Source organism: Mustela nivalis, assembly GCF_964662115.1.
Source record: "Mustela nivalis genome assembly, chromosome: 2".
NCBI lineage: Eukaryota > Metazoa > Chordata > Mammalia > Carnivora > Mustelidae > Mustela > Mustela nivalis.
In genome coordinates, this window is record NC_139021.1 from 57,137,388 (window position 1) to 57,150,284 (window position 12,897).

Sequence of the window (12,897 nt, forward strand, 5' to 3'; positions counted from 1 at the left end):
TGTTCCCCAGCAATGGTCTATATGAGCCTCTCCTTTATTGTTTTTCTATTATCCAGCTCTCTTGATTTTCCAGATCTCTGGCTATGACTTATCTCCCCCTTTTCTGCTCCTAAATACATAGTCATTTATTTTCTGAAAATATATGAAGTATTTACTGTCTTGTCAATTTTTTATAGCTACTTTATATCTTTCAGATTCTATCCTCATTTTATTCAAATTTTCCCTTGATACAATGCTCCCAAATATATGATTCTCTCCTCTTTCATATACAAATAGCTACTCAAGTTGACTTTGCAGACTTCTGGTGTTGAGGATGTTATTTTTATTAACGTCAATAACCCAAATTTAAAAGACTTAAAATAATTTTGCTAATTTAAAATGATTTCTTAATCAAAATAAGGAAGGGACTAAAAATATTTTGAAACATGATTAATTTTAATATGTTTACAGGGAAAGAGTAAATCCACCAGCAAGAAAAAAAAATACCATAATTAACATTTTACAGGTTTTTAGTCTCAAAGCACAATACATTTTTCATAGAAACAAATATATCACCATCATAGGTACCATAATATGGCAACATTTATAAACAAGGCCATTTACCATTAATAAAACCAGTGGCAATGGTGATGCAATACATTAGTTTATCTTTGTTAAAATTTTTACTATTATACTTCCTGGCCTGCAGGAGTATTTGCCAGGATACAAAAGAAAAATGTGTGACCTCACTTTGAACAATACATAGAAAGCTCTGGCTGCCTTTGCTTAACCCTATATTTACTATATTATCACTAGGAATGTTTTCATACCACTACTCTACCATGGAACAATAGTTCATTCCACTTACTATTAAAGCCATTCCCAAGGAATCAAATGTTTTAATAGATTCATTTGGAGATTAAGTAATTATTTTATATAAAATAAGAAGTACAATATCAGGACATAATATTTGATATGCCTAAACTTAACAGAGGAGAAAAACTATACCAGTATTAAGTGGAAAACAATTTCAGATTATTTGGAGTAGGTAATGGCAGAGTATTGAACTGGGGAAAAATGTGATAATATGGTTCCTCTCATTTTTTAAGAATTGATTATTTTTAAATGCACCAGATGATTTTCTGAAGTCTATTCACATTCACTGTTTAGATTCATTTTATTAGTGGCATATACAAAGCACCATATAAAATAACATGTGAAATGTAGAACAATCATGACTATGTAATTAACTATAGAAATAACTGCTAAGAAAATATAGCAATATTTAACACAGGATTTCTAAAACCATTGCATATTCATTATTTTCCCATAGTTAATAATGTCCCATGTTTAATTTTTACAGAATTTATCAAGATTTATAATGCATTTGGTACTTTTGGGGGGGCTGAAAATAGTTGATATCTTCTGTACAGTAATGTTACAATTTTATACAAACTTCAGAAATATGGCATTGAATAGTCTTTATGATTCTCTTCCGAGTGTTCCATTTCACACAACAGCAAATACTCTGAATGCCTTTCCTCCTGGAGGATTCTGTAAACTGCAAAAAAATACAGAAAGTATATTGATGTCATCTCCACATATAATCCTCCAAATAAATCATGTTTATTTATGACAGTCAAGAAAGCAGCTCTATGAATCCAGATGGCCAGCTTTCTTAGGCTACTATAGTTTATAGTTATTGGAAAGCTTGAGTGAGGATGACATAATTCTTTAAATCTTGGTTGTATGCTGGGCTGCAAGTTTACTAAAATTTAAGGTGCACAGTGGTAATAATAGTATTTTAGATGTAATGTAACAGATTCCAGATCACGTTTTTCTGTGTTACCACCTTTGATTTTAATAAAGCAGAGTTAGGCAGCTGTTATTCCATTTTATTGGGAGAATATTAAGATCCAGGTTTACAACTGACCAATGTGGTTAAAAGTTAACTGCAAGTTAAGAAGACAGTGATACTTAAATAATACTCTAGAGTACTATTATTTTTGAGTACCTACTATGAATTTCCCAGACCTATAACAGATGCTAAATGCCAAGTTGTCTTTTTATTAAAAATGGCACTCAGATGGTTATGTGGAAGGCAATCTACCTTACATAGCACCATCCTTGGGGCCATTTATAGAAACTTAATTGTATATGTGAAACCTCCACTGGCAATTTTAAGGAATCCGGTAAATGTCTAAAAGTTAGGAACTTTTTTTTATCTATACAATATACATGAGAGTTAAGGTTTTTTCCCCAAGTACAAATGATTTGAAAAAATCACTATAGGTTCTTTGCTCTTAACTTTAATACTTGATAAAGTAAGTCATACTAATTTTCCCAAGCCACTAAAATATATACTACTGATGGACTGAATAGTATAAGACCAGAAGACATTCATTTATGTCATACAAGGTATCCAACTTCTAATCAAAAAGAATTTGTTTTTTGTGAAAAATCAGATCATTCTTTAGCAAATACTTTGTCATATAAAAGGATTAGAGAAATATCCAGTGCCCTTCTCAACTAGAAATAATTACATATAAAAACTAATCTAGAAAATCCAAGAGGATGAAAGAAATTTCCTTATTATAAAATCAATTAACAAAAGAGTGATTCTGACTCGTAATCCGATATTCATGTTGATTTTTATAAGCCTGTAGGAGATAGACATCTCTGGTACTGCAGCTTTTCCCATCCCTGGATGACCAATTATTACACAGCGTGCAAAGGAAACACACTGGCACAGCCACAGAATTCCAAACCCATATTAAGGTGAGCTGGTTGTAAAGCAAGCGTAAAGGGGTATGTGTGTGTGTGTGTGTAGAGGAAGAGACTGTAAATATATAAAATACAAAATATATATGTATACATTTTAAAATTTACCTTTCTGAGAAGATTCCATTCTGAAAAGAAGCAGTGTAAGTCTTTCTTTTGTCCACAGGCATGACATCAACATAACCACCGTGATTTCGAACCACTCCAGCATGGACGGCTGCTCTGCAGATACTGGACAGCTGAAGGGACAAGGAAAAACCCATTGTTACTAGGAAATTCCTGCTGAACTTATCCAGTCTACTCTTGTATTGGACTGAAGTCGGTGATACCTGTTTCTATATGGACAATCAGCGGTTACAGGTTGATGGTTTGTGCATAAAGGAATGTTTCAAAAGTCACAGTCAAAGCCAATTCTGAGTGAGTCTGAGGCAGATCTTAAGCGTAGCTAGGACGGTAAATTCCCTTCACCATTAAATCTAACAGACACTTGCCTTTCCAAATAGCAGGCTTTGGCTATAGTGCAGCAATCAGATGCAAATTTACTCCTTTTATCTCTTGAAGGGCCCATTTATCATTCTCAAATTTCAGCTTTTGGGAGTCCCTACTGGAGCCACTCTGACCAGATATTCACGGGCTTATTATCTGTACCTCTTTTATGTTCCATTTTGACTTATAAACAAATCATAGATCTGTATGTCTTTACAGTCCCTTTTCCAAAATACAGGTGTGTATTAAATGGGGAGCTTTCTTCTATTAAGTAATGTAATCTACACACAGCAAATTTGCTCAAGAAGAAAAATATAAAGAACAATCATAGCTTCTTACCTATATTTGCAATTGTCTATCACTTTGGTTTGAATGGTCTGACGTGAAGTGCTAGGAAAGTGCTATGATCACACTGTACCAGTTATATAGTCTGAACTGAACTGGATTTCTATGGAAGAGAAAATTATTTTCAGGCCCAACACTTTAAAATGATTAACTATGGATTTCTAGAAGTTGGCTCTTTTCCTTTGTCCCCCTAAAGTCTTCTCCAGACTTTGACATTTGCTTTAATCCCAATGTTCTGCCAAAATTTGTCAGTAGCTACATACAGCCTGAGGAAATCCCAAAAAATGAAACACTTGAACTGTTTCAGGATAAAACAATCCCCCTCATATCTGAGGGGTCTTTTCTGATCCCACTGGTGTGTTCCTTTTTTTTACCTCTATGCACATGTGAGCGACTTAATGTGCTTTTTAAGTTCACATAAGCATGTGCATCTTACATGACCTTGCTTTATTACTGTGCTCTGAACTTTGTGGCATCAGTCAGAACTTATTAGATCAGAGAGCCTGAATGCCAAGCTGTTTAATCCTTTTCATGTTTTTGCTATGTCACAAAATACCATATATCCAAAGCCTCGTATCCTTACTCCAAAGAGGCATTTTATTCAGTTTAAAGTCCCTCATTGTATTAATTTTGTATCCAATATGGTTCATAACAGATGAAATTAAAAACAATTCTGTACACATTTCAGTATTTTTCTTGCTCTGTTAAAAGAGTATCATCAGCATTTTCCCCAAGGCAATAAAAGTGCTTAGATATAACATTCACTAAATCCAAGCACTTGATATGTTTTGAAACTATTGTTTTGCCCACAACTATGCAGTCAGCAGGCATTCCTATTTCAGTTCAAAGGTCAGAAGAGATTTTCTTTTTATACCCATGCTTCGTAAGAATTAATATATCATGAAAAGAAAAATAATTTATCTGTGAAAACAGTGGAATATTTTTAATGGATGCAGAAATTAACTTCGTTTGTAACAAATGAGAAAAGTTCAAAGCAATAGAATGTACAAGTTGTAGCTATATAAACAGAGAGAGAGAGACAGAGAGACAGGGAGGGAGGAAGAGAAGATGTCTTTCCATATCTTGTATTTAAAGAGACAATGTATTTTGTAAGGGGTGGGAAGACTGGCAGTTAATGCTTAAGTCTCCGACTCTGCACTAACCTCATAATAGTAATCTTTTTATTTCCAACTTACTTTTAAACGGATCTACATAATAATACATAATCACCTATATTCATTGCACTAAGGAAGATAAAATGATCTCTAAAATGATTTCTAATAAGACATTAACTCTAGAAAAATAGACGGCTGATGGATATAGAAGTGTATAGGGTATTTTGAAAGTTTTTCATGAGGCATGACAAAAATTTTTAGAAAAGTTTTGGTGTTTAAACAGGTAATCTAAAAAGAATAACTTCTTTTGAAATCTTTAGATAGGTTTATTCATTTACACTTATTAATTTATTTTTTCAACAAATATTTTAAAGATATTTGCTTAATTTCGGATGTCCTGCGTGCTCTAAGTTTGTTAAGGCAGGATGTAATACTGTTTTGTTCACAGGCTGGCTCACATCAAATTGTTGATTAAAAAGCGATGCATGAATTGCCTAGCTGTCACCCTCAAGGAACTTCAAAATAATAAAAGAGGTGGAGAAACAATCCTAACACTAACAAAATCAGCTAACTGCTAAAAGGGGAAAAATAAAGTTATAGGGGCCGAAAGAAGGGTCACATTACATATTATGAGGAGATCCCCCAACACACTCCACAGAGAAAGTGGTAATAATTTAGGATGTGAAGAATGTCCATGATTTTAGCAGACAGAAAGATAAGAAGAAAAGCACAAACATGAGGATCAGAAAGTTAGGATACCAGAAACACATTTAAGCTGTAGATAAGAATAGTGCAAAGCTGAAGCCTGGGAAGGACTCAGATATGGAAAAAATCTCAGAGCTAATGCTGAACTTCAAAGAAACAAAAACAAAAACAAAAAAGCCTGGACCTCAATGAACTTACCAATAGAAATAAGGGATCAATACTATTTCAGACCGCTTTTCACGAGCCTATTTCCATAGTATTTTATTGAATATGTATTTCAAAAGTGTATTATCTGAATTTGTTTTTGCATCTCTCTGGCTTAGAAACTGTAATGGTTTCTAAATGTCTGCCACATAAAATCTAAATTCATCAGCATGCTATCAGACTCTCCAAGGACATGTTTCAAGAGCCAGATCCCTCGATCCCTCAAATCAAATTGGCTGCAGGCCCTTTGAAATTCAATGCTCACCTGTTCAGAGACAAGCAAACCTATGTGTTATGCATGCATCTTACCTGCTGTTCCCTCCCCATCTTTGTAGATGCTGTTCATCCCACCTAGGTTGTGTCCCTAATCCAATTTATCAACCCACACTTGAAACGTGGCTCAAAGAGCACTTGTCCCGATGGAAACCCTCCCAGTTAATAGTCCTTGTTCAACCCAGTAACGTTGTCCATTATAACATCCCCTCAAGTGGTTTCCTTCTGTATGTATTTTAATGTACTATCTGTTCTTGATTCTATGCTACTTTTTAAATGTTCCCTTGCCAGCAAAAGATATTGTTCATATACCTGATAATTTCTTAATTATCAAGTTTACACTATAAAATACTGAAGAACCAAAAGGAAGATTTAAAAAAGAAAAGTCAATTTTCCTTCAAATGACTCTGGACTATTTCCTATGTGTCTGATATACAACAAATGGGTAAGACATAAAAATTTAGTAAAAATAAATTATTATGCACTCATATGTGCATACGGATAGTCATTTTTCAGTGTTACTGCTGACTAGCTTCTCTGAGAATATGTATATCCACATAGAATCTGTTCCCTTATTCTATATATAAATGTACATGCATTAATGTGTGTACAAATATATACATGGATACTGAAAGTTGAATAAATTAAGATACTTACATCAGAATAAACTCGAGTTCCAATTACACGAGCATAATGCGGATTTGCCTGCATACAGTTACGAGGACAATAGACTCTGAAAAATATATATATAATACTAAGTAGCTGGTTACTTCAGTCATTCTCACTAATAAGACCACATACAAGCATACACAACAGTTAACACCATTCTCGAACTTTCTCATCTTTTTTTCTTCTGAAATAGGTCCATTGTATAAGCCAGGCAGTAGATGCAATTGCTTCTGCTTAATTTAGTCACTTCCAGCTTTTGGCACAAATGTGTTCTTTTCTTTTTTAACTTAGCCAAGAAGCTTTCTAATTTCTGGATTAACCAGAAAGAAACATCAGGGTGCATCCCTGAGTATCTGGGAATTGGTACCTAATGTGTCTGTAGAATTTAGTAAACAGGTAACTTGAAAAACATGACTCATTGCCTCATACTTCTTATAGTTTGTTTCTTCTATGTTCACATCTTTGGTATCTCGTCTAATTTCATGGCTTTACTCATGATTAAAAATTGTTGGATTTCCAAATTTCTATCTCCAGTTAAGACTTCTTAATTCCAAATTTGTATGACCTATTGCTTATTCAATATCTCCACTTAACTCTTACAGTCATTTCAAACTTAAGTGGGTTTAAAACCAAATTCCTAAGCTCTTCCTCTGGTCCCTCAAATCTGTTCTTTCTGTAGGCTTCCTACAATAAAGGGTAACTCCATTACTCCAGGTGCTCAGGCCAGAATCTCTTAGTGTAGCCTTGATGCCTCTCTTTATCTCACACCTTACATCCAGTCCCTCAGCAATTTCTCTTGCTTGTATGTTACAATCAGAGAATTCCTCAACACCTCAGTTACCATAACCCTAGACTTCATGGTATCTAGCTATTGGTTCTTCTATGACCTCCCTGCTTCCAACCTAGCCCCATCCACTCTTTTGTTCCCCCCACTTATATAAAAGCATACAAGTCCAGTCATATCATTCATCTGCTCCAAATACTCCAGTGGCTTTCCATCTCTTTCAGAATAAATGACAAGATCCTTACAATGATCAACAAGCCCTACATTTCTTGCCCCCCCACCATTACCTATCTGACCTCATATCCTCCTCTTCTACTTTCTCCCCCAGCTCCAGTCATACTTGGCTCATAGTTATTTCTTAAACATACAAAAAACAGGCTCTTCCGCAGGGCCTTTGCACTTCTCTTTCTCTGTGCCTAGAATATTCTTTCTCCAGATTTCCTATTGCCTTCCTCATAACTGATTGGCTTAGCTCACTTAATAACATATCCAAAAGCCCTTTATTTAAACATCCAATTAGATTTAAAAATCCAATTATCACTGTTCAATCAATCACATGTTTAAAAACTCCACTCCAAGAGTTTAAGAAACTACCAAGTGGCACTTTTTTTTTTTTTTTTAAAGCAATGGACTCTTCAATTCACACACATGCACACATACACAAAGACACGTGTGTACTAAAAGGAAATTAAAAACTAAAACTGGAAAAAATTCATTTTAGTAAATAGTAAATCAGAATTTCAACAAAATGACTACACAAAAATCACTGTCTGATGAAAGAATCAATGATTTTCCTAAAAGCATTCTAAAGAAACATTTAATTGCTACTACCTTTACCAATTGAAGAAACCCCTTCTTAAAAAAGTTCTTAAGAGCTGCATTTCAGACATTTCTGCAAAGAAGACATCCAGATGGCCAACAGACACATGAAAAAGTGCTCCATATCACTCGGCATCAGGGAAATACAAATCAAAACCACAATGTGATATCACCTCACACCAGTCAGAATGGCTAAAATCAACAAGTCAGGAAATGACAGATGCTGGCGAGGATGCGGAGAAAGGGGAACCCTCCTACACTGTTGGTGGGAATGCAAGCTGGTGCAGCCGCTCTGGAAAACAGCATGGAGGTTCCTCAAAATGTTGAAAATAGAACTGCCCTATGACCCAGCAATTGCACTATTGGGTATTTACCCTAAAGATACAAACGTAGTGATCCAAAGGGGCACATGCACCCGAATGTTTATAGCAGCAATGTCCACAATAGCCAAACTATGGAAAGAACCTAGATGTCCATCAACAGATGAATGGATCAAGAAGATGTGGTATATATACACAATGGAATACTATGCAGCCATCAAAAGAAATGAAATCTTGCCATTTGCGACAACATGGATGGAACTAGAGCGTATCATGCTTAGTGAAATAAGTCAAGCAGAGAAAGACAACTATCATATGATCTCCCTGATATGAGGAATTGGTGATGCAACATGGGGGCTTAAGAGGGTAGGAGAAGAATCAATGAAACAAGATGGGATTGGGAGGGAGACAAACCATAGTGACTCTTAATCTCACAAAACAAACTGAGGGTTGCTGGGGGGAGGGGGTTTGGGAGAAGGGGGTGGGATTATGGACATTGGGGAAGGTATGTGCTTTGGTGAGTGCTGTGAAGTGTGTAAACCTGGTGATTCACAGACCTGTACCCCTGGGGATAAAAATATATGTTTATAAAAAATAAAAAATTAAAAAAAAAGAGATAGCTGCATTTCTTATTTCTAAAATCTATATAACATTGTACACTTTAGAGTATACCTGTGAATTATAACTTCTAAAGTAGAACCATTTAAATATAAATAATAAATGAGTCCAAGTTTTTATAACTTTAAAGAGCTATTTTTATAAAAGATGCTATAGGGGATTTCTAGAGGAAGAAAGTTGTCCCCATTGGCTGAGATATTTTCCCATGTGTTTGAGAACAATTGGGCATCCACTGCCCATCCTATGGCAGTAAAATCAACTCCTCTGTCTTTAGGATCACACTGAAGGCTCTACCTTGACTATATTTAGCACTTGGTTTGTGGAAGGCAAAGGTCAGTAGCTCCAGACTGAGTTAGTATCTACTTAGGCAAGTTCAGGTCAAAGAAAGACTAACGGAGGTTTTTACTTGCTTGTGTTCTGATCTCTTATTTTAACACCTTGTTACGTACTACTGAGAATGTAGATAGTGACCCAGTTGGCATTCCTTTATATACAATTTAGTTATAAGCTTTGAATAAAAATGTTAACACATTTTAATGATACCTGCTTTTACATCTTGAACATTCAACAGGTTTCAAAGATTGTGTCATTTGTAGATATATGTAAATCAGGATATGATTTCTGCCCTCCACCTCTTTGGAGGTCAGGAAAAAAAAAAGGATTTCTAATAACTCACACAAACACATGATATTACAAGATTATGGAACTAAATAATAGAGACTTCTTATTTGGGGCTATTCTGCCTGCTACGGAACCTTTCAATGACACAATGGTACAGGTAAATATTGTTTCTTCATGCTCATCTTGAGCTAATTTCCTTTCATTTATTTGTTCTTGGCATTTTCTCCAGAATAGATTTATGTCTCAACTTATTTAAGTCATATGATATTCTGAAACAGATGTACCAACCACATGGTTCCTTAAAAGTTACAAAGTGTTATATAAATCATACCATTATAGCATAATTTGTGAAATTATTAAAAAATTGTATGAGAAAAAAAAAGACAACACTTTGTTTCACTAGTGTCTAAAAGAAAATGGTGGGGTGGGGGGGGGGGCTTTCCTGACTACCTAAGGTCAAAATTATGTATATCATTACTTCAACCTAATTGTTATGTTGGTAACAGTAAAAGGTAAAATTAAATTTTTTTAAAAGATTTTATTTTTTTTATTTAGAGAAAGAGAGAGAGAGTGCACGCACAAATGGGAGGGGGTAAAGGAAGAGAGAATCCCAAGCAGACTTCATGCTGAGTGCAAGGCTGAGTCTCAGGACCCTGAGATCATGACATGAGCTGAAATCAAGAGTTGGATGCTTAACCAAATGCCCACCCAGTGCCCTGGTTAAATTTAATTTTAAAAATTTCTCTCATGGGGGAATATTTCCCCTCCCTGGAGTAACCAAATAAATAGGAAACATTTATTAACATTTCACTGGTTAAATTTAATTTTAAAAATTTCTCTCATGGGGGAATATTTCCCCTCCCTGGAGTAACCAAATAAATAGGAAACATTTATTAACATTTCACTTTAGTGATTTTTATTTATTTTTTTTTAAAGATTTTTATTTATTTACTTGACAGACAGACAGACAGATCACAAGTAGGCAGAGAGGCAGAGAGTGAGGAGGAAGCAGGCTCCCTGCTGAGTAGAGAGCCCGATGTGGGGCTCGATCCCAGGACGCTGGGATCATGACCTGAGCCGAAAGCAGAGGCTTTAACCCACTGAGCCACCCAGGAGCCCCAATGTGATTTTTATTTCTTTTGGAAAAATATTGCTAAAGTATTCTGCAGATATTAAAATAACCATTTACTGAGAATCTACTAGAGGGATGCTTTATGCTGGGATGCTCTACAGAAATTATCCTCACTGTTTGGTCCTCATAAGCCTAGTCAAATGGCTGAGATAGAGCTTAGCATACTATAGTACACAGGGAGTATTTAATAGTATTCATAAATGGATAATTCTAAAATTTTTGTTTTTTCTATCATATGATAATGGCAAAATTTACCAGCTTCACCTACCTTAAGAAGTAGCATCACAGTCTTTTATTACCTTATGAACAACCCATCTCATTCTTTAAGTAAAACACCACTTAAGTTTCAAAAGATTCAGTGACAAATCTTTTCCAAAACAAACTTTACCATAAAAAAGTAAGCTCCCTCAATTTTTAGTAATTACAGTTTATCAATTACAATTCTATCTCTAAATCTTATTATTGGTTTTTAGAATTAACATGTGATTACTTTGTATTAATGGAGGAAATGTGGATAGAAATAAGACTGGAAGTGAAGAGATCTATTTCATTTTTCCTATGTATGGTTATAACGTATGGCCATAATACTTCTAACAGTTTTCACCTTAGTGTGGTCAAAATAAATGAAGTACTTTTCATTATTGTATTATAGATAAACTCCATTATAATTTTTAAAAAGATAATATGCAAAAAATAATAAATAAAAGAAAGGCAGAAGATGGGCTTTTTGACTTAGCAATCACAATTAGATTTATCCAATTTAGAAACTGAATGGCAATGCTTAAAAATATATTACATCATTATAGTTTTTGTGGTAACAATTTGTTATAGACTAACTGTGTCTCTCCAAATTCATACGTTGAAGCCATCTCCCAGTGTGACTGTATTTGGAGATGGGCCTTTATGGAGTTGATTAAGGTTAAATGAGATCATCAGGGTTAAGCCCTGATCCCAGGAAAGGAGAATCTTATCTCTGTCTCTGCCTTTGCCCCTGTCTCTCTCCCTCCCGTTCCCTACCTCTCCTGCCCTGTGAGAACACAGAAAATGTAGCCATCTGCAACAAAGGGATAGGCTTCAGAAGAAACCAAACCTGCCCACACCTTGATCTTAATCTTCCATCTTCCAGAATTAGGTGAAAATAAATTTCGACTTCTAACACCTCTTGTTATAGCACCTGAGCAGACTAAGACAGAAGTCTTCATAGCACATGTGAACATGCAGAATACATCTAGCAGCTCTGGTATTATGGAAGAGCCAAAAGCACTCTGGGCTTTGGAGAAAGCGCATGAGGAATGCCTAGAGTGCAGGTAGTTTTTGGTGACCCACCGCTCCCTTTGGCTTCACAGCTCAAGACCATGTACATTTCAAAGCTTGCAGACAGCAGAGTTCCAGGCAAGAACAGTTATCAGAGAGTAAAAGCCCCAGCAATATATGTTCACTGGTCGAGAAGAATGAGAAAATTTAGAAAACATTACCTTGGGCAATGTGAAGCAGGCTTATGAAATGGACAGAGCTGTTCCACCGTTGTTTCACAAGTGACGGCCTGGACTGAAGAATTGAAACACAAAACAATAAACAAATCTTTGGCAACAATAACATGCAACATAGTCATAAGAAAATAAGATTTAAAAAAGGACTAACCTGTTACTTTAGAGACTGTGAAGGAATTAGCAGATTGATATTTGCTGAAGATAAAAACATAAACATGTCAGTCATTTTTTAGATGCATCATCAACATAATTCTTGGTATTATTTAGGTCTATGAATACTTTGTTTCCTCTTAATTTGATTCTTATTTAAATATCCAAATAAGTAGTAGTATAAGAATACATCCTCTATTTTTTTTTTTAAGCTTTGGTCATTTATTTAAAAATTTTTTCAATTTATTTATTTCCAGAAAAACAGTATTATTTTTTCACCACACCCAATGCTCCAAGCAATCCATGCCTTCTATAATACCCACCACATGCTACCCCAACCTCCCACCCCCCCGCCACTTCAAACCCCTCAGATTGTTTTTCAGAGTCCATAGTCTCTTTTATGCTA

At 35.1% G+C, this 12,897-nt stretch overlaps 1 protein-coding gene across 1 annotated transcript in view; it reads right to left on the reverse strand.

Annotated features, from left to right (window-relative positions):
- Positions 1-414: 414 nt before the first annotated feature.
- CRISPLD1 (cysteine rich secretory protein LCCL domain containing 1) overlaps positions 415-12,897 on the reverse strand; it is a 42,907-nt gene continuing 30,424 nt past the window's right edge. The window contains exons 11-15 of the mRNA XM_082718842.1: positions 12,493-12,536; positions 12,327-12,399; positions 6,546-6,621; positions 2,869-2,999; positions 415-1,540 (exon numbers count right to left, since the gene is read on the reverse strand). Of these exons, the coding sequence (XP_082574968.1) occupies positions 1,489-1,540; positions 2,869-2,999; positions 6,546-6,621; positions 12,327-12,399; positions 12,493-12,536 (376 nt within the window). The 3' untranslated portion in view covers positions 415-1,488. The remainder of the gene's footprint in view (positions 1,541-2,868; positions 3,000-6,545; positions 6,622-12,326; positions 12,400-12,492; positions 12,537-12,897) is intronic.